Here is a 27765-nt window from a genome sequence, read left to right on the forward strand (position 1 = left end):
CAGCAGTCTGAAATAAACCGCACCGATGAGCTTCGGTCCTCTGTAACTGTCCTGTTAGCGAGCAGTGTACCCGGACGGATCTGAAATCAGCCCGCCAGCCCCGTCCTGCCGGTGTCTGAAAAGGACTGACGCGAGTTTCCTGTCTCAGATGTCTGCATGACGCGGGGACTCGGGGCCAAACCGGCCGCGGTCGCGGAGCTGCGGGTCCGAGCCGGAGACACGGTCACCCTGCCCTGTAGCATCAGGCACCTGAAGGAGACGCTGTGGGTGATACAGCGGCCCCTGGAGATGCCGCTCATCGCCGCCGTCGGTCAGGTCAGCGGCTCCCAGGTCAACAAGGAGGTGGAAGAGGGGTACCGGTCTCGCCTCTCCCTCGTCCTCGAACCCTCGACCCTCTCCGTCAGCCTGACGCTCGCCAACCTGACGGAGTCCGACCGGGCGCTGTACTACTGCGCCGACAGAGTCGGCGGGCAGCTGAGCTTCGGAAACGGGACGGAGCTCGTCTTCCCCGGTGAGCCCCAGCCACCGCCCCTCAGCGCGGATCGCTCTGTCCTCAGCTCTCTGATCCGTTTTGCGGGCAAGAATACAATCGTTCATCTGCCGTCAGCCCTCCGGGAGAGCAGTACGTTGTGCTGAGGTCGGGTTTATGCAGTAGATTTACAGTTCCCCCCTAATTTCAACGACCAACCCCACCTTTTCTTTACCGTGCGGTGTCCTGGACTCCTGTCAGCGTGAGATACATAGAAGGACATTTAAAACTGAGAACTGGAGGCTCTACTGTACACAGAGGGGGGCGGGGGTGGGGAACAAGCTGCCCAGCCGTGTGGTTGAAGCCGATACCCTGGCTTCTTTCCAGACACAGCTGGGTGAGCTCCTCCAGTCAGGACAGGAGGGTCTTCTGTGCACAGAGGGGGGTGGGGGTGGAGAACAAGCTGCCCAGCCCTGTGGTTGAAGCCAATACTCTGGCACAATGGGGTTTCATTAGAGAGGTTCCCAGTCTGGGGGCTCTTCTCCCCCGCGCTCGGTGAGGTGATCCAGACACGGTCCCCTGAGGGCTGTTTCCTTGTCTGTGGCAGGAGGAGGCCCGGAGCGTTCCCCACCCGTTCACCTCCAGCTGTCCTGCCTGCTCGTCCTGCTGTCGGCTCTGCCTCTGAGCGCCCTGGTGTCCTCTTACTGCGCCTACTGCCTGTTTCCGGGAGACGGTACGGCCGCTCGGCCCTGCTGGACAGGACCGTGTCCAGCTCAGTGCACTGTGAATCATGACGGGACCTCTCGCACCAGGAACAGGGATCCTACCTGTGAGAGCTGGTGTTCGCTCTGCCAGCTGCTGTGTCCTGGTCTTCCTAACCTCCTGCTGCAACGTCTCCTTACAGCTCCGGAGCTGTGTGTCGCCTGTCGGAAGAGTTCGAGGGCAAAACGTCCACCCAGCATTCGGGTAATTCAGACGTTACACTTTCTAGATCACAAGACAGCAGCAGAACGAATCGCAAAATCTAAAGGGCAGCCGTGCTGGGGCTCTGGGTTCAATGATGGACCTGGGGTGCTGTCTGTGTGGAGTCTGCATGTTCCCTTCATGTTGGTGTGGGTGTCCTCCAGGAGCTCCAGTTTCCTCCCACAGTCCAGAGACAGGCTGGAGGGCTCATGGTAGGATAACTGGCTTAAGTGTGTATGTGAGTGTGTGTCCTGTCTAGGGTGTGAGTGTCTGTGTGTGTCCTGTGATGGACTGGTGTCCTGTCCAGGGTGTGTGTGTGTGTGTGTGTGTGTGTCTCCTGTGATGGACTGGTGTCCTGTCCAGGGTGTGTGTGTGTGTGTGTGTGTGTGTCCTGTGATGGACTTGTGTCCTGTCCAGGGTGTGTGTGTGTGTGTGTCCTGTGATGGACTGGTGTCCTGTCCAGGGTGTGTGTGTCTGTGTGAGTCCTGTCCTGTGATGGACTGGTGTCCTGTCCAGGGTGTGTGAGTGTGTGTGTGTGTGTCCTGTGATGGACTGGTGTCCTGTCCAGGGTGTGTGTGTGTGTGAGTCCTGTGATGGACTGGTGTCCTGTCCAGGGTGTGAGTGTCTGTGTGCGTCCTGTCCTGTGATGGACTGGTGTCCTGTCCAGGGTGTGTGAGTGTGTGTGTGTGTGTGTGTGTCCTGTGATGGACTGGTGTCCTGTCCAGGGTGTGTGTGTGTGTGAGTCCTGTGATGGACTGCTGTCCTGTCCAGCGTGTGTGTCTCCTGTGATGGACTGCTGTCCTGTCCAGGGTGTGTGAACATGACACCAGCAGGGGGAGCTCAGGACAGGCTGCAGAGGGGCTGAGCTGAGCTGGCCTCTCACTCCTGGTTTCCCTGTGGTATCGTCCCCCCCCGCAGGCGGCGACAGGCGATCAGACGCAGTACGAAAACGTTGACGTGACCGTGCCCCCGGCCGCCCCCAGGAACAGAGACGTCCGCAGGATGAGGCCCGTCTAGTCTCTCCTCCGGGCTGCAGTCCGGCCAGAAATGAAGAGAGAGCGCTCCTCGTGCTCCATTATCCCACCCGACCAGAAGCCACGGGGATCGGCTCCGCTCCCTTTGTCCTTCGTGTGACTCAGCCCTGTGTTTGTTTTGACTCTGAAGACAGCATGTACAAGCCGAAATAAACACAGGCCGTGTGCATATATACGGGGTTAAAAAGTGGAATGAGTATGATTATAAACTCGTGTGTCCTATGATCAGATAATTTTTGAACAAGCTTTGATTAGACAGGTGAAAAACAACACCAGATCCTTTTTTTAAATATATTCTCACGTCTGAATATCAGCTTCTCCCCTCTGACCAACATTTCAGGGCTCCCAGATGTAGATCCCAAATTGAAACAAATATTCATTTGTTACCCTTATTAAAACAGTTTATAGAAGTGAGTGACCAGGGTAAATAAAGGTGGGTCAGTGTAAACTGTTTATTCTGGACCAGACTTCGTCATGTGTGATATGTCATGACTTCTTATATCAAGTTTTATCTTTATATTTAGTTATACATGTGTAATAGATGCGATGTGTCCATAAAAAGGTTTCTCCAGGGGAAAATCAAGTTGGTTTTAAAACCATGTTTCCTTTTTAGGGTACGTTTGCATTCCAAGTGTGGTGTTTTTGCCTTTTTATCATATTCTGGATGTGAATCCGTGGTATTTTTGCCGAGACAAGTTGCCTTTTTATACGCGGAGGGATCTGCTCGTGAGATTTCCGCTCGGTCCATTTCTGAGCTCAGTATAAGGTGTAGAAAGCATGACTGTCATCATAACCCGCCTCTCACCCTGGCCCGAGCCTGAAGCACGCCCCCTAGTGCAGGGTTAGAGGTGTGGAATAATGTTGTGACTATTGCTTCATCAATAACACGCTGATTGCATGTTTCTAGATGGGTATAACAGAGATCTCAACTACTGAGGGGCCTTACTAATAATTGCTTACACTTACAGTGCCTTGCGAAAGTATTCGGCCCCCTTGAACTTTTCAACCTTTTGCCACATTTCATTCTCAAACATAAAGATATAAATTTTTTATTTTATGTGAAGAATCACCAACAAGTGGGACACAATTGTGTGACTCAGCCCTGTGTTTGTTTCGACTCTGAAGACAGCATGTACAAGCCGAAATAAACACAGGCTGTGCCCAGCTGCGTGTGCCCACCTTGTTCTCCGCAGAAACGCCAGCCCGGCCCTCTCCTCCCCCTCGGGAAACCAGGCCGAGGGAGATCGCGGGCTGAGAGAGTCCCCACGCTGCTGAAGAGGCAGGGTTGAGACGGGGGGGGGCTCAGCCCGCAGAGGGGACAGAGAGTCTGTGTGGGCTGGCAGGAAGGGGCAGGGGGGGGCTGCGCTGGCGTAGGTGTGTGTGGGCCAACAGGAAGTAGAGTAAGACAGCGACACAGCACCGGCCTCAGCCCTGAGCAGATCGCCATGCCGCTGGGGCAGGGAAGGTGGAGCTCGTTCTCGGAGGTCCAGACAGAACATCCCAGCCTGTGGCTTGACAGGACAGGAAATGTGTGTGTGTGTGTGTGTGTGGTCACCCGGGCTGAGCTGGAGTCCGACACCCCCTGTCTGCAGTTCGGGAGTGAAAGGGTCTCCTCCATTTTCCCAGGCTGCTCGAAAATCCACATTTCTCCTGCCTAGACTTGGGAAAGACTCAGAAAAGCTGAGCGCCGTTCTAGTGAATCCTGGTACCGAGTCCGGTTAAGGGTTCGGTTCTGTGCCTGTGAGGGGGGCTGGGAACCGACACTGTGGGTGTGTGCGTCTCCTGGATCATGATAAGGAACAACCAAGGTAGACACAGCGCCCCCTGCAGGACCAAGACCTGCAAAATCAGGTGGTGAAACCTAACAGCCTGAACTGCCCCTCTCCCTGCAGCCTGAGGTCACTCTGAGCCGACAGCTGGACTGTACCTGAACAGCCACAAACTGGGACAGGACCTTCCCAGAGGACTTCATGGATACTAGGAGCCAATCAGAGCAAACAGAGACGTACACACACCTGGATATTAAAATCTAGCATTATTTACTACAATACTGGTCCCACTAATACGGGGGTCAGCATTAGTAAAATCAATAATAAAAAGTGAGAAAATAATAAAATAATTGTTATGAATATATACAAAATACAATTAAGTAGACATTAACTCCTTTTCAGAAGTTACATTCCAAACTTGTATACAAATATAATTATTTTATATAAATACTTATACATATTTGATAAAAATACAACAATCACACCATCACCCTCCAAATTAAGTTCAAATCCCCTGTGCAGCTGCAGAGGGAAAAGTCCGTTCAGATCGGCCACTAGGGGGCGCGAGTGTCCAGGCTCCTTGTTCACACAGCTTTGATCATGTCCTGCGGCTCAGCTCTTTCCCCGGTTTTATCGGCGTTTTGTTCGAGGCAAACCAGCGAATCTGGTCCATTATCCACGCAGGAGGTCAGTTAGAGTGGCTTCCTGTGAGGACTTGATTCAGCTCTGTGACACAGGGATCAGGTCAGGAGCAGCAGGCAGGAGAGGGGCCCCTCCATGTGAAGGTGAGGTTCCTGTGGGGAAGAGCTCTGTGGGTCCAGGGGGTCTCTCTCTCTCTGATCAGTCTGTACCCCCAGTACAGTAGGAGAGCTGGGAGTCCCTTCACCTTGACAAGAGGAGTAATCTCCCCACTGTGACGTCAGCAGCTCTCGTCCTGGGCTTGGCAGTGTCTCAGTGCCTGCGTCTTTGAAATGTACACAAGCTGTGAGGGAATAAAAACTTAGTTCTATTGCGCTGAAATGTGGAAGGAGCTCAAGTTTACTGTGCAAAGGCCGGTCTGGCTTCCTGCACTGTCTGACGGGGATGTCCGACAGCTGCACCAGTAACTTGGCCGGCTACACTGGCAGTGATGGTCAGGTCACTGATCTCCTCCATCAGACAGCAGAGCCTCTTCCAGATTTGACTGGTCTTCAGGATCAGCTGGGGTCGACTCTCCACTGAGCTCCAGGACTGTCGATTCTTCTTCACCTGCAGGAGGCAGCTCACCATCATCCTCCTCAGATGGATATCCCGAGTCTCTCTTCTGCTTTCACAAAAACTGTGCCTGAAGGGATTCCTGCAGTAACACTGGGAGAACTGGATCCACCGGGAACTGGAGTATAATGGAGTTTAACCACTGGAACAATCTCACTTCCTATACCATCGTCTTCCTCCATGCGCAGGGACACAGCATCACTGAGCCTCTCAGATACCTCAAGGATTCAATTTTCTTTATGGATATTAATATTGTTGCTTTCAGCTGGTATCATGTTTCTCTCCTCTCTCATCTTCCACTGGTTCTTACACACAACAGCACCCTGTCCAGCACAGCCACTATTGCAGTGATGACTGCAACACTTACAGGCCATGACACGCTGCTCATCTCTGAAAACACAAGAACAGAGACAGTCACACAGAGAGCAAACCTACAACAGCAAGAAGGAAAAGAAAAACTATCCAGCAGCCGCTGGGAGAGAGTGTTCTGGCTGCCCAGTTTCACATCCCAGCTTAGAGCCCGAGAAACACCAGGAGAGGAGCTGGAAAACTGCCGTCTCTGAAACACCAGCTGACACACTGGACCTGTGTGATTGGTTTCAAACCACAGGAGAAAATCAGCACTGAAACAGCTCAAGTATTGTTTCTTCATAAGCAGGTAAGTTCAGGTGGAGATCAGTTTAACTCAGTTTGTCCTGTAATGAAGACTCACCTCCCCCAGTGACAGTGACGATCGCAGTGCTGATGGTTTTTCCCTGAAGGTCCCTCACTGTGTAGCTCCCCTGATCCGCTGGTGTGAGGGAACGCAGTGTCAGAGAGCCGTCCTGCACCCACACTCTCTGCTCGTACCCGGGGCCAGGGAGCCCTGCGCTGCGCTGCTCAGTAAGACTCCGGGAGACTTGGGCAGATCCTGCAGGATCAAACAGCACCTCCACTGGAGCAGCAGTGTGGAGAGTGGAGAGGGAGAGACAGATTGTCTCCAGACTGCAGGGTGAGGACTGATTGAGCTGAAATTCAAGGAAAGGAGCAGAGTGAAAGAATGATGCAGACAGCAATTCATCAGCTGTAAAGACTGCACTCACTCAGAGGAGACAGTATTGATCACATTTAAGTCTTGAGATTGAAGATAGTTTCAGAACAGCAACACTGATTTAGAGTTTTAAGTTCAAATATATTCAAGAACCTTAATGAAAAATCCTTCAATGTCAGGTAATCAATACCTAATCACATTTAGCTCCTATTGACCCCACACATCAGGGACTGACACTGGTGAAAGAGTCACACTGTGCACGTTCCCCACTGGAGCCCCACTCTCACCTCCCACAGTGACGTGGACAGTGCTGATGGGGTTCCCCTGGGAGTCCTGCACTGTGTAAGTGCCCCCGTCTTCAGCTCTCACACTGGAGATCTTCAGCACCTGGTCTTGAACCTTCAGCCTGCTGGAGTCTGGGGTCACAGTGCTGTCGAGCACAGAGCACAGCCTGCGAGACTCTCCTCCCTCAGGCCTGAACCACAGCTCTACAGCCTGCTGTGTGCGCAGAGGGACACTGAGGGGTTCTCCCCAGGAGAGACCGATGTTGTCCTCGTGTCCTACAGGAAGATGTGACAAGTGATCAGTCAGTCACATGGTTTTGTCCCAGAATTCCCCCTCAGTCATGGCCAGAATCAGGTGAAAATATCAGCCATGATCTTGGGATGAAGAAGGAGTTTGGAAGAAAAAAAATGCAAACAGATGCTGTTGCACCCTAGAGAACAAAGAGGACTAACAACCATAGGTCCGGTTAGTTGTCAGGAGTCATGGATCACTGTCCTGTACACAACCGAGTGTTCAGATCGCAACAAAGAAAAAGATTACCTAGAACTGTGAGCTTCACATCTCCCAGGAATTTTCTCTTGCTCTTGTCATCCACAAATCGACACTCGTAGATATCCTGATCCGAGAATGTCACGTTATGAAGGATCAGGGAGAAAGCTCCATCTCTGATCCTCTCTCTGGACAGCTCAGCTCTGTTCTCGAACCCTGGGTAAGTGTGGATTTGGCCACTGTAGAACTCCAGCACATGGTGGTCGGCAGTCTGCCACTGGATAATCTTTCTCTCCTCGGGAATATGTCTGTAGGAGCTCCCATCACAGGGCAGAGCGACTGTATCCCCATAGAGCCCAGACACAGGGAGGAGAGCAGAGCACACTGGGAGACAGAGGACAGAGACAGAGAGACACTTCAGCTCCCTTAAAACACACAACAGTGAGACTGTACCTGCTTGTGGACAGCATTTCTTCACAGGCGAGCGACAACTCTGATCTCTTACCTTGAGAGTAAAACACTGTCAGTACGATACCCAGGACCTTCATGATGAGGGACCTGCAGTAAGATTGCAAGAACACTGCACTGATACGACAGTTTCACGGAATAAACTTCTCACCTGAAGAGCTTTCAGATGAAAGCTACTCCTTGATAAAATGCTTTCTTGACCCCGGGCTGTAGAGCGCCTAAACTCGCTCTGCTTTGATGGAAGACGAATTTCGGCTAAGTGTGAACTGACCGGCGACAGAGGAGCAACAGCTCTCGGATCTCTTCCCCGCTCATAACACCGTAAAATAAGTTTAATGCTGGTACAGCTGAGCCTGCTTACCGCAGAACAACAGAGGGCTTCTTATCTTTTTGCGATTGCATGTGTAACCTTGTCTTAAGGGGAGCCGGGTTTTAGAACTGGGTACAGCTGTTCACAGCTGCCTTTACGAACTACAACTCCCATAAAAGCACTGGGCAACTTCCGGCACTCACAGCCGAGTGGGGGGGGGGGGGGGGGCAGTCACTTACAGCCCAGGGGAGGAGCTCCTTTCTAAAGTTTATTTTCTAACCTCACGTTTAAACAACAGAATGATCTCTCATATTACTACAACACACTTTTCACCCAGCGACTCGACACAATTCACAAACGAGGGTCTGTCTTCGTCTGTGACAACCCGCAGCCCCTGAATACACACTTCACAACAAAACTACACGCTGAATCCTTAAACTGAAACGGTAACAGCGGTAAACGAAACTTCAGACCTTTTAAAAAAAGCACCTCATTACTTTGGGTTTACGGCTCTTACCTACGAAATCAGAAGAACACCTCGGGAGGGTTTGCAGAGATATCTGCTGGTCCGGGGTACAGCAGGCTGGCAGCCGGGCGCTATGTCCTCACCCCTGGTTGGTTATTCGTGTAAAGCGATGGGAATCTTCTTCGCTGAAGTTTCGCACCCGGGACAGACCTCGACTCACCTTCCTGAGCCCAGAGACCGGCCGGGTACTGGAGTAAAGCACTGTGACTCTGTCATCGCACCACTGGCGCTGAACTAACAATCTCAGGCCCAGGAGCCGCAGGGAAACATTAAATACCCCCCAGGCTAACCACTCAATGTGGTACAGGACGCGCCAATCAGCTTTAAGGCTTAAGGAAGGGGAGGGAAAGAACAAGCTTAAAAAGGTGTTTTGCAGTTAAGTGTCCTAAGGGGTGGGTACAATAGGAGTGGTTTGTATATCTCTGTCCTATGTATGTCTCCTACATAGTTTGCCGTTGGGTTTTTTTTTAATGTATGGACTTAATGGCGATGTTAGTCTCTCTATAAAAACAAAAGCGTAATCGCTGTGCTTCACTAAGCACGTTTGTCTAACTGGCTCCTCTTTATTTTCGGGGGGTCCATGTGGCTCATTTGTCAAGATATTCATGCTTTAACTGCCTGTAAAGTACTTTTACGGGTTTCTTCAATGATTCTTTTAAAAAAACGAGGCAGGAAACCGTGGTTCTCTACTTGACTCGCCCCCCGCTATTTTGACTAAGGAAAGGTTTACTCCTGTGCTGAATTATTTTTGTTAAAATTAAGTTTTTATTTAAACAATAAATATCAATAAAGTCTTATCTATCTAAACACCAAAAAAGGAGACAGAATAGTGAACTATATACATTAATAGACACTTCACAGCCAGAGGAATTCACAATTGTAAAAATTTACAATTATTGTAAAAATTATAAACATTGTAATAAAGGAAACGTTGATGTTGAGTGGTGCACTGAGGTCTCTGGCGTTACGGGGTTTAAAAACTGCATTTTCTTTTAATTAGGACACACGTCTCCGTCGGGCAGCATGATAAGGGCTGCACTGTGTCGCCGGGTTGGCAAGAAACTACAGTAGAAGCAAAAGTCAGATTGGAGATTTCCTGTGGACATTTAATATGGATTAAACCTCAGTGGCTTCTTTTTGATTGCTGTGTAGCTTGTAAAAAATCTGTCCCTTTCCTTTAAAAATCGGATTTAAATTCCATTTAGACAAGCAGAAACAAAACCGGTGTATATATATCTAAAACACACCAAGTGTCTATAGATTAGTTTTCCGTGGGGGCCGAGACCACATCCCCCATTTAAACTTCAAGTTCTTTACAAACCTTTTTTCAGCTTTAAAAGGTTACTTACCGCAAATCGCCTTTGAGCAAGTGAGCAAAAGTGAAGAACAGACGGGTGATGCCCTTTTTCCTTTAAGAGGGAAAAAAAATTAACCGGAAAGGAGAGCCCAGATAAAAAAAGTAGTCTTTTTCTGGAGTGAGAACCGTGAACAGCTTTCGAAAACCAGGAGCTGGAAGAACGACTTTGTGAGCCGAGATGAAGCGAGGATTACACCGGACTCGCTCGCTGTCTAGTGTGGGGAAACTCAATTCAATTCAATTCAATTCAAGGTGCTTTATTAGCATGACCGATGGGTACAATCAGTGTTGCCAAAGCAAATAAAAATAATAAAATTAACATAGAACAAAACAAAAAATAGAAGTAAAATAAAATCTACAGACATGTTACAGACATTTACAACAAAGACATATTATATAATATCGACATATACTGTAGGCGGCTGGAGCATTATTGGGAGACGGACTCACTGTTCCTCAGGCTGTGACAGGAGATCACATACTGGGCTGCCAGATCAACTGAGTTCCCTCCTCCCTCTCCCAGTAGGATTGGGACCTGTTGTGGTTTTGGCAGGTGTGGGAACTCTGGGATTAGATTTCTGAATTTCGGGAAGAATGTTTCTCTAATCCCAGAGTATCTGTCACAGTGCAGTAGGAAGTGCACCTCTGTCTCTATTTCTCCCTGCTGGCAGTGGGAGCACAGCCTGTCCTCTCTGGGCAGCCAGGTCTGCCTGTGTCGCCCAGTTTCTATGGCCAGGTTGTGGTCACTGAGCCTGTACTTCGTCAGGGTCTGTTTCTGTTTGTTATTTTTTATTTTGGTCAAATATTCAGCTAGTGTGTATTGTCTGTTTAAGGTTCTGTAGCATTCCAGTTTATGTTGTGTTTGTGTGTGTGTGTCCCAGTGTGTGAGATATTGCTGTTTGATCTGTGCTGTGATGTGGTTGAGTCTGGGTTGTGGTGCTCTAGCAGTGCTGTCCTGAGGCTGGTTAGTGTTGGTGTGGCTCAGGTCGGTGAGCCTCAGGACCAGCTGGCTCAGGGGGCTCTGTTTTGGGCTCAGCTCTTGGCTCAGCAGGGCTTTGTGGTGGTAGGAATTTTGGTCACTGTTTTTTAGGTGTAGCCAATACTTTAATATTCTTTTCTGTATGTTTATCAATAGTGGGTACTGGCCTAATTCGGCCCTGCACCCGTTGTTAGGAGTTTTTCTCTGCACACGGAGGATGATTCTACAGATCTCCATGTGCAGAGTTTCTGTGGGGTGTTTGTCCCATTGGGTGTAATCCTGGTCTGTGAGGGGACCCCACACTTCACTGCCGTATAGGGCAATGGGTTGGATTACACTTTCAAATATTTGGAGCCAGATTCTCGTTGGTGGGTTGATGTTGAAGAGCCTCCTTCTTATTGCGTAGAAAGCCCTGAGTGCCTTCTCCCTCAGTGCCTTCACTGCCAGGTCAAAACTCCTGGAAGAGCTGATGGTGAGACCGAGATATGTGTAGCTGGATGTGTGCTCCAATGTGTTGTTGTTCAGTGTGAATTTGTACCTGTTTCCCTGAGGTCTGGCTTTCTTCTGGAAAACCATAACTCTGGTCTTGTCCAGATTGACTGTCAGTGCCCAGGTCTGACAGTACTGCTCCAGCAGTGCCAGGTTCTGCTGCAGCCCCTGTTCTGTGGGCGACAGCAGGACCAGGTCATCTGCGTAGAGCAGGAACTTGATTTCTGTGTCGTGTAGTGTAAGACCAGGAGCTGCAGACTGCTCCAACATTCCTGCTAATTCATTGATATAGATATTGAACAGTGTTGGGCTCAGGCTGCAGCCCTGTCTCACCCCGCGGCCTTGGGTGAAGAATTTAGTCCTTTTGTTTCCAATTTTCACTGCACATTTGCTCTCTGAATACATTGATTTAATTATGTCGTACACTTTGCCCCCTATGCAACTTTGGAGTAGTTTATAAAACAATCTCTCATGCCAAATCGAGTCAAATGCTTTTTTGAAATCGACAAAGCAGGCAAAAAATTTTCCTTTGTGTTTTTGGTGGACGTGTTTGTCTATCAGTGTGTGTAGGGTGTAAATGTGATCAGATGTGCGGTGATCTGGCAAGAAGCCAATCTGACTTTTACTCAGGACATTGTGTTCGGTAAGGAAGGCCAGTATTCGTGTATTTAGGATACTGCAGAATACCTTCCCCAGGTTACTGTTCACACAGATGCCCCGGTAGTTGTTGGGATCGAGTTTATCTCCACTCTTATAGATGGGCGTGATCAGTCCTTGGTTCCAGGCCTCGGGGAAACATCCAGCTGTCATGATGAGATTGAGGAGTTTGAGCAGGGCTTGTTGCAACTTTGGGCTGCTGTGTCTCAGCATCTCATTTATGACTCCATCATTGCCACAGGCTTTGTGTGGTCTGAGGGCCTGGAGTTTGTCCAGTAGCTCCTGCTCAGTGATTGGGGAGTCTAAGGGGTTTTGGTTGTCTTTGATAGCCAATTCCAAAATTTTGAGTTTTTCATAAATGGTGTTTTGGTCTGATTGATTTGTATTTGGGAGCTTTTCATAGAGATTTTCAAAGTATGTTTGCCAGATTGTTCCATTTTGGATGGCCAATTCTTCTGGTTTTGATTTGTTTAAGTTGTTCCACTTCTCCCAGAAACAATTCTGATTTAGTGACTCCTCAATTTCTGCAAGTTGTTTGTCTATGTATGTGTTTCTTTTCTTTTTCAGCGTGTGTTTGTAAAGTTTTACCATGTCACAGTACCTGAGTCGCAGATCTGTGTTGTGTGGTTGTCTGTGTTTTTCATTTGAGACTTTTCGTAGTGCATTTCTGATGTTTTTGCACTCCGTATCAAACCACTTTTCTTTTGCTTTTGTTTTTTGGTAGTTTTTTGATGTAGTTGTTTTTAGCTTAGATTTTGATGCTAGTTTGTGGAATAGGTGATTTAGTTTTTGTGTGGCCAAGTTTATGCCTAATTTGTTGGTTTGATACGGAGTGTTTAGGAATGTGTCCATCAGTGTCTGAATTTCGTCATGGCCCAGTGCAGTTTGGTATCTGTCTAGGCTGTCTGTGTCCCATCTGTATGCCTGGTTGAGGTCATACAGCTGGCTGGGCTGTGTCAGTGTGTCTCTGTGCTGGTGTGTTCTCTTCATGTAGAGTGTGATCTGGCTGTGGTCGGAGAGGGGAGTTTGTGGCCTGACAGTGAAGGCACTGATACAGGAGGGGTCCAGGTCGGTGATGGCGTAGTCCACCACACTGCTGCCCAGAGCTGAGCTGTAGGTGAACCTGCCTAGAGAGTCCCCTCTAGTCCTGCCGTTGACGATGTACAGGCCCAGCCCTTGACAGAGCTGCAGCAGCTTGCGCCCGGTGCTGTTGACCGTGGTGTCATGGCTGCACCTGTGTGAGGTGACCGGTGTGTGGTACAGAGGGGATTGTCCGAATATGTGAGTGTTTCCCTGTGTGCTGGTGAAGTCTGCCAGTGTGCCTGTTCGTGCGTTGAGGTCACCACAGAGCAGCACGTTTCCCTGGCCCTGGAAGTGACCAATCTCCGTGTGGAGACTGGGGAGAATTCCCTCACTGTAGTAGGGGGATTCTGAGGGCGGGATGTAGACAGCACACAGGAAAACCTAGTTTTCTGTACAGATGGTATTTCTTTTGATTTTAAGCCAAACTCGTGACTCTTCTTTCTTTACTAATTGTATGGAGTGACTGAGCTCCGCTCTGTACCACACAATGATCCCCCCAGAGTCTCTGCCCCGGGTGATTTGGGGTTTTTTGACAGAGGGCACCATGATCTCCTTGTAGCCTGGGGGACAGTGGGTAGCCAAGTCTCCCCGACACCATGTCTCCTGTAGGATCATGATGTCTGTCTCCTTTACATCCTTGATAAATTCAGGATCAGTGCTCTTCAGCCCAAATGCTGACGAGCCCAGACCCTGAATGTTCCACATACTTATCTTTAGAGATCTCATTGTTATCGTTTGAATTATCTTTGCAATTTGTTATTGTTTTCTGGAACTGTATCAAATTTGTGTCGGACATTTACATCATCAACAGAAACAAGTATTGTGCTGGGTTTTTGTCTGTCGCTGTGGGTGATGGAAACTCTCTCTCGCTCTCTCTCGGCTGGTCGGGAGAGTGCAGTGCTGCTGGCAGGTGATAACGGAGAAAGAAATACAGCGCCGTTTATAACTCCGCAAGTCTGAGTGTCTCTGTGTTCGTCCTCACCGAACCCGCATTCGTTACAATATGTCTGTGTGCTCTTGCTTTTTGGCTCTGACAGGCAGCAGATAGACCACAGCGGATTACGGAAATGAAGAGGGTTCAGTCACCCAACAGCATGAATGAACCCCCTGCAAGAGACTGACCACACTCCCTTCTCCTCCAGTCACTCCTACAGCACGAATGATCCCCTGCAAGAGACTGAGCACCCCCCCTTCTCCTCCAGTCACTCCTACAGCACGAATGATCCCCTGCAAGAGACTGACCACACTCCCTTCTCCTCCAGTCACTCCTACAGCACGAATGATCCCCTGCAAGACACTGAGCACCCTACCTTCCCCTCCAGTCACTCCTACAGCACGAATGACCCCCTGCAAGAGACTGACCACACTCCCTTCCCCTCCAGTCACTCCTACAGCACGAATGACCCCGTGCAAGAGACTGACCACACTCCCTTCCCCTCCAGTCACTCCTACAGCACGAATTACCCCCTGCAAGACTGACCACACTCCCTTCCCCTCCAGTCACTCCTACAGCACGAATGACCCCGTGCAAGAGACTGACCACACTCCCTTCCCCTCCAGTCACTCCTACAGCACGAATGACCCCCTGCAAGAGACTGACCACACTCCCTTCCCCTCCAGTCACTCCTACAGCACGAATGACCCCCTGCAAGAGACTGACCACACTCCCTTCCCCTCCAGTCACTCCTACAGCACGAATGATCCCCTGCAAGAGACTGACCACACTCCCTTCCCCTCCAGTCAGAAAGCTCTCACAGCAGCTGGTGTCACTCCACGATGTGTTGCAGCAGTGTCTATTATCATACAAAATAATTAATCGAATTTACCCAGTTAAGACTCTTGTTACCCAGTGATTTAAAATCAATATAGATGACAAATGTGTTTTTTGTGACAATAGCCCTGAAACTATTCAGCATTTGTTTTGGTTATGTCCTAGGGTAAAAAGTTTCTGGACTAAATTGCAGACTTATATAAAAAAAGGAAAACCAATAGTGACATTTGTTTTGAGGGAAAAAAGATGCTATGTTATGTTTCAGCCCCAACGAAAACGATATTAAAATTGCGTTTGTAATACCTTGAATTATTCTGATGGCACGTTATTATATACATAAAATGAAGTGGTCTGGGAAGACCCCTTTGCTTGAGTATTTTAAAATGGACGTAAGGGGGTATTTGCAGCCTATTTTGAAGTGCAAAAAATATGAGAGCGGTGCGGACATTATTTTTATTTAACCTTTTTTCATAACTTGAATTGATGTAGTAATATTTACCCCCGACGATCTTTTTGTCTTGAATTGTTATACGTACTCTTGTTTGTATTGTAATTTTTATTTTGTTAAGCAGAAAAAAAGCAGTGTATATTAATGTTGGATAGTGCAAAAGAGCAGCATGGGAGGATCAAAAAATTGTAGAAGCTGTTTTTTTTTTCCTAAACATGTTTCTGAAGCTCCAGTTGATGAGGAAGCTGGGTTCCCCCTACAGACAGCACAGTGACCCACTCCAGCGTTTGACTGCTGCTGCTCTTCTCCCTGGGATCTAGAGCTGCCTGCTCAGCTGTGACGGCTGTGACCCACCGATATGTTTGACTAAACATCACAACCAACTGTCCGTCTTCATGCAGCTGACGTCAGCACCGAGTGTTGAACTGGACTGGGAGATACGAGCTGCACCTTCAACTGGGGACCTTTGCAGATCCTAAGTTATTGTATTACGCTGTTGTGGGATATTATGGTCTTATTAATGTTGTCAATTAGCTTTTAATGGAGATTTTTTAATCGCAGGAAGCAGCTGGATGAGGTCACTTAACTGCTCACTAGTGGACCAGACTGGCCAGATGGCCTCTGCCTCTCGGTCTCTGGTCTTGTGTTGGTTTGGGTGGTGGTACCCCACATCACCAAATACATTTCAGAGTTTCCCAGCTGTTCCTGACCCTGACCTTTTCTCTGTTTTCCAGGTGTCATGGTGTCCCGGGACAGGCTGGGAGGAGGTGACTGTGGCTGTGCTAACCGCTGAGCTCCTGGCCCAGGAGAGGAGGCCTGTCCAGCAGTGGACAGGAGGAAGACCGCTGAGCTCCTGGCCCAGGAGTGCAGGCCTGTGCAGCAGTGGACAGAAGGAAGACCGCTGAGCTCCTGGCAGTGAGCAGTGGACAGGAGGAAGACTGTGGGCTGGAGGTGTTGTAGCGCAGGTGAGGAAGGTGAGAGTGCAGAGAGGAATGAAAGTGCTTTGTATTTCACGACTTTCCAACTCTGAATAAAGTTTTCAGAAAACCTTTCATGTGTTTGTGTTCATTAAGTTATTTCTGACATTTGGAATCTAACCAGATGCCCATGGGTCAGTATAAATAGCACCGGGGCCCAGGTTTCAATTGTGAGTGTGTGAGTGTCCTGTGAGGGACTGGTGTCCTGTGATCCCACTACACTCGGAAACCCAGGATCCATCTTACCACCACACTGACCTGCAGGGGAATCTCCTTCACTTCCCTGGAGAGGTGTCTGGACAAGAGGACCACGCCCGCTCTCTTCACGGAGGTCAAGACCACCGAGATTTCAGGGAGACCGTCTCTGGCCCCTGCGTGCCGGGGTTCGAATACAGAACAGGCTCCGAGGCCCAGATCTCCCAGGGACCGACTCTTCTTGGCTCGGGGACAAGGAACAGCATCTGTCTGAATCTGAAGGGACAGCGGCTCTCAGGCTCCCACAGAGAGATCAGAAAACTGGGACTCAAAGCTTCTGAAATAAGAACGCCTTTCAAAGACAAAGGACAAACAAGCCCCTTGTGTCTTTTCCCCCCCTTTTATTGAAAAATTAAAATCTTTTACAAAAAGGGTTTCAAACAGAACCTTTATCGCTTACTGACACCAGTTCTCTTTTGAACGAAGACTGTCCTGCTCAGTCTCAGGTTTGGGGAAAAAGTATCTGGAATATCACAGCAGCAGTATTGCATGATCTGGAACATATTTTAAGTGTCTGCTTTGTGATAAAAATTTACAACTTGGTTTATTGCATCTTCTTCTCCTCTGAATCTGAATTTGATCACGTCTCCATATTAAAGCAACATTCTTTCTCTCAGAACTGGGACATGGCCTCCTGTAACAGTCACAGTTCCCTCATACTGCCAGCACCCAACACAATGACAGCACTTGAAGAATAAAAGTAAGGCCACCAACAGGAAGAGGATATTGGTAGTTAATGGCTCATTGATGATTCGGGCTGGGCAGCTTGTTCCCCACCCCCACCACCCTTAGTGTAAAGAAGAGCTTCCTGCCCTGACTTTTCTGCAGCTGTGTCTGAAGAGAAGCCAGGGTATCGGCTTCAACCACACGGCTGAGTTTTGCTCCCCACTCCCACTGCCCACACAATAGCTTCCTATGCACCTAGGCTGTGCCATGAATAACACTCACATACATGGCACATTTATTGAAGCCATTCCAGTGGGGAGCCTGTACAGGCTCCACAGGAAAAGGTAAAGGCTCATTTCACAGCTCAGGGCAAGCAGCAGATCAATAAGGCACAGGACAAAAGCAGGAGCAGGGAGGAGAAGGGCATTTAGCAGGCGGGAATGAGCCCCAACGTGGGGAGAAGAGGAGGAAAGGTCTGGAAAGCTGAAACCTGCAATGGAACTGAACAAACTCCTACTGAATGAAGCCACAAGTGAATCTGCCGGTTTCAGCTTTCCACTCCTCCCCGAGACTGGACGATAGCAGATCTGCTGCACACCCCCTCTCTCCCTCCTGGAGACGAGGGCCCCACAGGCCCCCAACAGACAAGCTGCAGCATGAACCTTGACCTGCTTTTATAAACAGGCCTAGTCAAAGCCCCGATCTGAAATCTCACAACTGACAAGAAAACTTCATGTAAATACTGCACAAACCCACAGAGCTAAAATCCCTCTGGTTCATATGGCTCCAATAGACACATCTCACAATTAACAACATTACATAAATCTATACAAAGAAAAATTCACAAATACATAGATAAAACAAAACATCTAGACAGCTGAAGGTCAGATTTGAACCCATGCCAGATTTGAAAGCCACATGTATCTGACACTTCAAAACGCCCCAAACCCCTCAGTACAAGCCCTGTACATCCCTTCATTCCAACTGTCAACACTGAACATTTTCCACACTCAGTTTGTACAGCAGCAACTGTATCAGTGTGGATGTGACACCCCATAGACAAAAATCCCATCAACGCAAAACCACAAAACCATGAAATTCATATGAAAGCTCAACCACAGGGCACAAGACATGAAAACATGTACCGAAAACATATAAAATTACAAAAACCCTAGTAGGTACACACCCAATGGGTACTTTTTTACCACACTACAGGGGAAATCGCATCATGGCTTGTAATCTGTTGGAAGCTACACTGGAAACACTGCCACTTGATTACTGACACTCAGCAACACCGTATATCTCCCAGTCCCATATAATACAGTCTAGATTCTTCTGCAACCATTCATATTATTCAGCAAACCATTTTTAAGAATATTTTTTAATCCCAGAAATTATATTGTTTACCTTCCCACTTTGGGACACTCAGGAGTTTTGTATCCAGAATCACTTCTATATAAGTGCTTTAAAACTCTTTGAGCAATATAAAAAAATCTCCTAGGTGTCCAGATTTATACTCTGTGAATGACTGGCATTAACCTGTGCACAAACCAATTCATCATTTAAAAAAAACAAATCTCTAATCAGTGCATAATCCAGCCTGGAGTGTGTGATGTTTCCAGTAAGACATATAGAGATGTTGCATTAGTGCAATGATACACTCAAAACACTCAGATCTGATCGATTCAGTGCCGAGTGTAACATAAAAAAAACGTCCAAAGGAACGTTCCTAACACACTTCCTTCTAGATATGTGCATATGAAAATAAGACACATCAATACTGTGAATTCCCTCTGCAGTCTTCTGCTCTCTCTCTCTCCAATTTTTCAGTTATTCCCGAAATCCCACAGGACACAGAGGCACTTAGGCTTCTGGTAACTTGTGTTTTGGTTCCTGAAAAACAGTGGAGCCGATTCTCCAGTATTAAGTACTCTGTCAGTAAAATGTACAATCCCAGATCAAGATTAGTGCTACAGGGAACTGGGGGAGGTATTGAGCACGACAGACCGGCGGATCTGAGGAAGTCAGGAGAATGAGGATTTGAGAGAGGAGAGCAGAAGACCATCGCTGTGGAGTCAGACTTGACAGAGTGCAAAGAGCTTCGTACTGTGTCAGTGAATGGCACACACCATAGACCATCACAGACTCCTGCTGGGGTCATCCCTCAGCACCGTGGAGCGCAGTCTGGAGTTAACAGAGGGAGCGACGTGTATCAGGACACATGACCACCCCCAGCCTGAAGGGATGTTCCTAACGCACCTCCTTCTGGATATGTGCGAAGGAAAATAAGACTTACATCAATACTGCTGTGCATTCAATTTTGGGAGTTAAATTAATAATCTCCCAAATTCATAAAATTAAGTTAAACTCATGAAATCCTTTCCAAAGGACCTGAAAGTGCTTTACATATAGGAGGGCACTGTTCACCGTGAACCTCAGACTGTTCAAGCTCTGATCTAGCCAGGAATGTGGTCAGGACACTGATTATTAATACTGCTAATCTGGCCATGTTCAACTATTTCAATGGGTCCTTGACTGTCGTGTGGATAAACTACTCTTTTGCTTGACAAAAAGCTCTCTGGTGGATTTTTACACAGACAAACGACATTATATACTGATGGAAAAAAGAAACGCAACACCCCCTCCTCCATACTCTGGCCCTCTCGTCTGCATGGAACTGGCTGGAGAGGTCCTGATGACCCTGCTGACAAGTCCAGCACAGCCTCTGTCTGGCCCAAGCCAGTCGGGTGCGACGTCTAGGAGGTGTGAGCAGAGGGCCTCTGACAGGTCGCTTTGCTCTAAGGCCAGCAGCATGGAGCCTCACTGTCCTGTCACTGATGCGGGCATTGTGTCTGCCGGCAGTTTCAGCAGCAGTATGGGTGGCAGATCTGAAACGATCTCTCAGATGGACAAGTCTGATGTGTCGGTCCTGCTCTGGTGTGGTCACTCGAGGATGACCGGATCATCTGTCCTGCCCGTCTGCTGAAACGTTCTCTGCAGTCAGGACACAGTGGAGCGGCTTACTCCATAGTGTCTGGCAACGCTGGCACATGACATGCCTGCCTGCAGCATGCCAATGGCCCTCTCCCTTGCTTCTGGTGACATTCGAGGCATTATGGAATGCACAGCAAACTGACTAAGTGTGGCCTTTTTCTTGTAGTGACCTCAGCTTTGAATTAAGGCCTTTTTAAAGGTGACCTGATCAGGCATTGTTCCACCTGGACCTCGTTGGGTAAAAGTGCACCTAACGAGCTTTCGTGTGATTGGCAAGTTGCAATGCCTCACTGCACAAGCTGTACTGCTGGTCAGAGGGCTAAAAACAAATTGACAAGCTATAACTATAGGAGGCTGCAAGTAACAGGTTTCTTCCGGTGCTGAAAAGAGAAGAAAGAAAACACAACGTTTCGGCTGTGGAGCCTTCTTCAGGTGTGAGCCGAAAAGTTGTCTTATCTTCTTGTCTTGCTCCTTTGCAGCCTACGCATGCTGACGCAGCTCCCCACCTTAACTACAATAACTATAGTATTCTCATTCCCGAAAATGTTGCACTTCTTTTTCCCCCCATCAGTATATTTCTTAAAACGTCCTGTCTGATTGCTCATCCAAGCTAACGAGCCCTGGACTGTACCCCAGTGAGCAGATCAAGGGCTCTGTGCAGCACTGACCCGACCGCAGGCTGAGCTTGGCTCCGGACCAGAGCTTCAGAGCGATGTTCAGCATGACGACCACAGATGTTTCCATGAGCTCAAGCCCCCTCTGTCTCGTCTGCAGCACAAACGCTGGGCTCAGGAGGAAGGTGGAGAATTTGACAACAGACTTGCACTGACAGTTTCCTGTCTTGTGTCTGTTGCTGTGTCTCTGCTGGGCTGTGTGCTGGTTTATTCCTATCCACCCCGGAGGGCACCATCAAGCAGAATTTGGATCAGAAACTACCCAAATGTGTCCAAAATATCCCAAGGTGATGGTGAGAAACAAAAATGTGTAAAACTGGTCCGTGCTCCGTTTTTGTAAGACGCCTGTAACCCCACCGTTTTTTTTTTCTCAAATATCAGATGCTTTTGATTCTGCACACATCAGTGAGCTTTTCAGATTCCTCAAGGTGTCCGTTTTCTTTACGGTTATTAACAATCTTGCTCTTTCAGCTGACCGGACAGTGGTCACAAGTCCTCACAACAACACCACTTAACACACCCAATACAGCACATCAGCACAACCAACACTGCAACAGTGATTCCAACAATTGCAGGCCATGACATGGTCATTGCGTCTGAAAAAAAAAAAACAAGAACAGAGGCAATTCAACATAAACAAACCTAGAAAAGCAAAATGAAAAATATCCAGCAGCCGGCGTCTGAGACACAGAGCTTTCTACATCAGTAAGGGATCTTGTTGTCAAGAATCACATCCTGAAACATCTCTAATTGCAGCTCAGAACCCGAGAGACGCCATGAGAGGGGCTGGAAAACAAGACAGTCTCACTCTCATATCTGAAACAGCAGCAGATGGTTTCACACTACAGAAGAAAATCAGCACTGAAACAGCTGGAGCAGAGGGCTAATCTCAAGTCAATTTTATTCATGCAGTTGCTTGATTTTGTCTACTGAGATTGAATGATAGAAGACATTTACTTTAGATGAAGATGAGTTTAACTCATAGTTTTTCCTGTACTAAAGACTCACCTCCCACAGTGACGATCACAGTGCTGATGATGTTTCCCCGAAGGTCCTTCACTGTGTAGTTGCCCTGGTCAGCTGGTGTGAGGGATCGCAGTGTCAGAGTGCTGTACTGCACCGACACTCTCTGCTCGTACCCGGGGCCAGGGAGCCCTGCGCTGCTCAGGAAGACTCTGGGAGACTGGGCAGATCCTCCAGGATTAAACAGCACCTCCACTCGCTCAGCAGTGTGGAGTGGGAGAGTTAGATTGTCTCCGGATAGCAGGGTGAGGACTTCTGATCGAGCTGAAATTCAAGGTACAGAGTAAGACTGATTCATTCAGCAAATTATCAGCCTGAGAGACTCTCCTCCCTGAGGCCTGAACCACATCTACAGCCTGCTGTGTGCACAGAGGGACACTGAGAGGGTCTCCACAGTAGAGACTGATGTTCTCCTCATGCATTGACAAATGATCAGTCAGCAACAATAGGAAAAACGCAGTGTTCTCCCAAAATTCCCAGACTCTCCTGAATAGAGAATTCAGCAACGTAACCCGACACCGTCTGAGTTGAGCCCCGGCCATTATAATGAGCTAAAATTTAGCAACAACCCTTTTCTGTGGTTTGGGATAAAAGAAATGTAGAAGAAAAATCAGATATGCCCAAATATAAAAGAGGAAAAACAGCTGTAGGGATCCTTTCTCTTACAGAACCGATTTCCTCAAACTGCTCGGATCACAAGGAAGGAAAAGGAGATTACCTATAACTGATGTGAGCTTCACATCTCCGAGGAATTTCCTGTAGCCATTTTCATCCACAGTTCGACACTCGTAGGTATCTTCATCTGAGAATTTCACATTATGAAGGATCAGGGAGAAATCTCCATGTCTGATCCTCTCTCTGGACAGCTCAGCTCTGTTCTCAAACCCATTGTAAGTTTGGATTCGTCCTCTGTAGAAATCCACCACGTGGCGGTCGGCAGTCTCCCAATGTATAATCTTTCTCTCCTCAGGAATGTGTCTGTAGGAGCTCCCATCACAGGGAAGAAAGACTGTGTCCCCATAGATCCCAGTCACAGGGTCGAGAGCAGAGCACACTGGGAGACAGAGGACAGAGACAGAGAGAGACTCAGAAACACAAGTCAGACATCAGCTCCCTTAAAACAAACAACAGTGAGACACAGCACTCTGGACGTGACTAACTGCTTGTGGACAGCATTTCTTCACAAGCAACTTCACACAACAACTGTGATCTCTTACCTTGAGAGCAAAACACCATCAAGACAACAACCAGGACCTTCATGTTGAGGGACCTGCAATACGATTGCAATATGAGTGAGGGAATTAAAGCTAAAAAGAAAATCAGTGTCCAACGTGGTTTAAATAATCAGTTAGGAAAAAATCAAAGTAAAGTTATTTGTAAAATAATGAAAAGACACCAGGATCCAGCAACAAGGAGTAAATTCTACAAATAAAAAAAGGAAGTTATAATAATGTTCAATAAGTTCTTTCAACACTATAACAGCCAAGTACGTGCACACATTTATTTTCATCCACAGTGCCTTGCAACGATATCCAAACCCTTTATACGTTTACAAAAGTTGCTGGATTACAAAATATACTCGCACATCTTTTTCCAGTCAGAATGGGGATGGCAAACAGAATAAGCAGTTGCCAAATCTGCTGCCAAATATCGAAAAGTCAAAAACTGAAATATAGTGCTTGCAGACGTATTCAGACCCCACACAGTCTCACAGGGCACAGGAGGTGTGTACGAGCTCAGCACACTGGTTAGGAAAGATGCTCACTCACGGTTATGGGACAGCGCCTGAGGACCCCAGATTCTGGCTGGGGTTGAGGTGGGGACTTTGACTTTTATTGACTGGTCCACTCGAGGACATTCAGCTTGTCTTTCTTGAGCCACACACCCATGCTGCTCCAACCCTGAATGTGGCATCACCGACCTGCTCCCAAGCGTCGGATCCTCAGCAGACTGAAACAGTCCCCCCCCAGTGCATGATGCTGCCTCTGTCACGCATCACTGCAGGGACATGGACTGGTCAGCCTAGCGTCACACACAGCTCTTTGAATTTGGGTCCAAAAAGCTCTATCTTGGTCTCATCCAGGTGCAGACCCTTTTCCCAAATCCTAGCTCAATCACGCTTGTGTTGCAAGCTCCAGAGAGACTGTAAGACGGTTCTTTCTGAGCAATGGTTTTTTTCTTACAACCCTCTCATACTGACCGGCGTTATGCCGAAAGAGTTCAGGATATCGTCGACTGACGCACCTTGACTCCACTCTGAGCCCCTGAGCTCCTCAGGTCTGTCAGAGTGACTACTGGCCTCTCAGCGGTATGGCTCATGTAGCGGAGCTGGTGTGGTGACATCAGCGCCCTCACTGCGCGTAGCAGGGTCCTCAGCTGCCTGGGCTGGGGGAGGTCTCCTTTGGCTCACGCACTTGGTGCCCTGTTGCGTTACGCCGGAGACCCAGGTTCGCGCCCCAGGTGTTGCGGGACGGAACGGGTGGCGGAGGGCACGAATCCGCGCAGAACCGCTATGTTACACTCACAACTTGCTCCTTGTTCAGAGGCTGAGTTTCGAGCAACAGCCTTTTCCAGGCACGGTCTGGGTGGTGTGAAAGAGCTTTCCCTTCTTGATGACTGAGCCAGCAGTGCTCACCAGGCTTTCCAAACACTCTGATATTTTTCCAATCCTTTTTCCTAATCTACTCATTCCTATCCTTCAAAAAAACGAGCTCATCCACCATCAGCTCACGATTTAAGTAGGACTTTTAATACCCATCGACTGAGTTGCACTGAGCTTTGGAACGATAATAAACCACACCCTCAACTCGGACAACCACGAATAAACCTCCTTTTATCTTCAATTTCTGGTTTCAAGATTTAGCACATATTTACCAACCCATTTAAAAAACAAGCACATCCACCATCAGCTTACGATGTTAGAGGAAAAAATGAAAGAACAAGAGAAAGCAGAGTAGAAATAAACCCGTCTCACAGAGGGGAGTTTCCAGTTTCCTGTCCTAAGAACACAGCTCTACCGAGGGACTTCACGCTGTTAAAAACGCGGCTTACAAATGCAGCCTGTGTGGCTCTGTTATTGAATCCTTTATTTCAGCGATGGCTCATAAAGTTTAAAGTTGATTTTTTTTTTCATGAGGACATAATCAGGTCTTAAATCTTGCGATTATCGAGATGAAGCTAATTCAAAAGCCACCGGGCTTTATATATATATAATAAGACGTACATGTAGGATAATGAACAAATTTGTTAAGGGGTTTATGCTGTGCGATCCCTGCCTGCAAGGCGGGTGTCCCCATCTGGGACAGTTAAAGGTTTCTGGAATGTGATGTTTAAAAAACCGGGGACAGAAAACCGCACTCAGAACGACAACGGTTGACCCTGAACTTGTCTCTCTCTATTTTCCAGGTGTCATGGCGGACAGCAGTGCACAGGAGGAAGACTTTCAGATTTTTCAGAATGAATTCACTTTGTATTCCAGTCTCTAAATAAAGTTTCTGGGAAACCTATCTCGTCTCTCTGGGCTCATGAGTTTATTCTGGAGCTGTTCTGTGGTCTACCCAGGTGCCCTGGCCCAGTGTGAGGGGTTCTGGGGAATATCCATCATCACCTTCACTGCAAACTGGGAGTGCAGCCAGCCTGTCTCCTGCCCCAGTCCAGCAAACACACCTGCACAGCCAGCACAGTCCTGAACCTCACTGAACTGCACCGGGATCAAACCAGTTCAAAAAGACAAAGAGGCCTCAAATAGAAGATCTGAACAGACTCTGTGATGAGGAACTCCACTACAAGACAAGCCGGGAGATACAGGGATACTACCAGGCTGGGAGCAAGATCCTTAGCACTCCCCAATTAAAAAACACAAAGAACAGTGATTTCAGCTTTTAACACAGGTGCAGCCATATTCACTACAATTCTTGTATCTATGTAGCAAACAAGTATGTAGAGGGTGTGTGCAGACCTAGAAGAGAGATCAGTGCTGTTGATATTCACACTGTGAGGATTCAGAGATCTTTATAAACCCTGGAGGCCTGTGTGTTACTGTAGTTTCTAACCCCAGTGGCTCAGAGAGAGCAGTGCTGTTGATATTCACACTGTGAGGATTCAGAGATCTCTATAAACCCTGCAGGTCTGTGTGTTACTGTAGTTTCTAACCCCAGTGGCTCAGAGAGAGCAGTGCTGTCGAAATTCACACTGTGAGGAGTCAGAGATCTCTAGAAACTCCGCAGGCCTGTGTGTTACTGTAATTCATAACTTCCTGTCGAATTAGCCGAAGTGAAGGCTCTGAAAACAAACCTCTCTGAGACTCACAAATCACAACGCAAGCTTTTCCATATACCTAGGACATTTATTAAAAACGGTATTGACGTTCCGAAATGAGCCAACTTCACCGCGGTACAAGAGAAAGGAAAACGTTTTACCTTTGATCCCTCCGAATCAAGCGCTCGATGCGTCAATGGAGGTCACGCTCAACCGAAAGTGAAAGTAATTTTTAAAACGAGTGCGAGGTAACCTAAAACTCACTCGTTTCTCTATTTTCTTTGGCGGTCTGGGGTAAGCGAAAAGACAAAGAGGCCTCAAATAGAAGATCTGAACAGACTCTGTGATGAGGAACTCCACTACAAGACAAGCCGGGAGATACAGGGATACTACCAGGCTGGGAGCAAGATCCTTAGCACTCCCCAATTAAAAAACACAAAGAACAGTGATTTCAGCTTTTAACACAGGTGCAGCCATATTCACTACAATTCTTGTATCTATGTAGCAAACAAGTATGTAGAGGGTGTGTGCAGACCTAGAAGAGAGATCAGTGCTGTTGATATTCACACTGTGAGGATTCAGAGATCTTTATAAACCCTGCAGGCCTGTGTGTTACTGTAGTTTCTGACCCCAGTGGCTCAGAGACAGCAGTGCTGTTGATATTCACACTGTGAGGATTCAGAGATCTCTATAAACCCCGCAGGTCTGTGTGTTACTGTAGTTTCTGACCCCAGTGGCTCAGAGACAGCAGTGCTGTTGATATTCACACTGTGAGGATTCAGAGATCTCTATAAACCTGCAGGTCTGTGTGTTACTGTAGTTTCTAACCCCAGTGGCTCAGAGAGAGCAGTGCTGTCGAACTTCACACTGTGAGGAGTCAGAGATCTCTAGAAACTCCGCAGGCCTGTGTGTTACTGTAATTCATAACTTCCTGTCGAATTAGCCGAAGTGAAGGCTCTGAAAACAAACCTCTCTGAGACTCACAAATCACAACGCAAGCTTTTCCATATACCTAGGACATTTATTAAAAACGGTATTGACGTTCCGAAATGAGCCAACTTCACCGCGGTACAAGAGAAAGGAAAACGTTTTACCTTTGATCCCTCCGAATCAAGCGCTCGATGTGTCAATGGAGGTCACGCTCAACCGAAAGTGAAAGTAATTTTTAAAACGAGTGCGAGGTAACCTAAAACTCACTCGTTTCTCTATTTTCTTTGGCGGTCTGGGGTAAGCGATAGAACATTTTTCTCTTATGTAGTTAAACGACATATATCCAACACTTTCAGCGAAAAACGTGTTGAGCTCAACCGCTGCGCCGCCAGTTACTTAACACGACGGCGACCTGGTGTCCCTCGCTTCCGGGAAGACGGCAGATGTGACGTCACGTCATACGAACCCAGTCGCTCAAACTTGATATTACGTGACGTTTTTCCAAAATGGAATATGGAAGACATTTATTTATTACTTAATCTGGTATTAAGACTGGGCAGATATCACAGTCACAATACAGAATTGTCTTATGCGTCTCCCATCTGCAG

At 47.8% G+C, this 27765-nt stretch overlaps 2 protein-coding genes across 2 annotated transcripts; both read right to left on the minus strand.

The window, feature by feature from the left end:
• Positions 1–6702: 6702 nt before the first annotated feature.
• LOC138242983 (butyrophilin-like protein 9) lies at positions 6703–8808 on the minus strand. The gene is made up of 4 exons (XM_069198450.1): positions 8589–8808; positions 7799–7851; positions 7345–7677; positions 6703–7079 (listed from the first exon to the last, which is right to left on the minus strand). Exons 2-4 carry the CDS (start codon positions 7839–7841, stop codon positions 6727–6729), a joined length of 729 nt encoding a protein of 242 aa, XP_069054551.1. The 5' UTR covers positions 7842–7851; positions 8589–8808; the 3' UTR covers positions 6703–6726.
• On the minus strand, positions 8677–26530 carry LOC138242639 (uncharacterized). The gene is made up of 9 exons (XM_069198190.1): positions 26389–26530; positions 23188–23240; positions 22689–23024; positions 21956–22234; positions 21448–21543; positions 20942–21055; positions 13020–13509; positions 9947–10006; positions 8677–8761 (listed from the first exon to the last, which is right to left on the minus strand). Exons 2-9 carry the CDS (start codon positions 23228–23230, stop codon positions 8677–8679), a joined length of 1503 nt encoding a protein of 500 aa, XP_069054291.1. The 5' UTR covers positions 23231–23240; positions 26389–26530.
• Positions 26531–27765: the final 1235 nt, after the last annotated feature.

This window comes from Lepisosteus oculatus, chromosome 14, assembly GCF_040954835.1.
Source record: "Lepisosteus oculatus isolate fLepOcu1 chromosome 14, fLepOcu1.hap2, whole genome shotgun sequence".
NCBI lineage: Eukaryota > Metazoa > Chordata > Actinopteri > Semionotiformes > Lepisosteidae > Lepisosteus > Lepisosteus oculatus.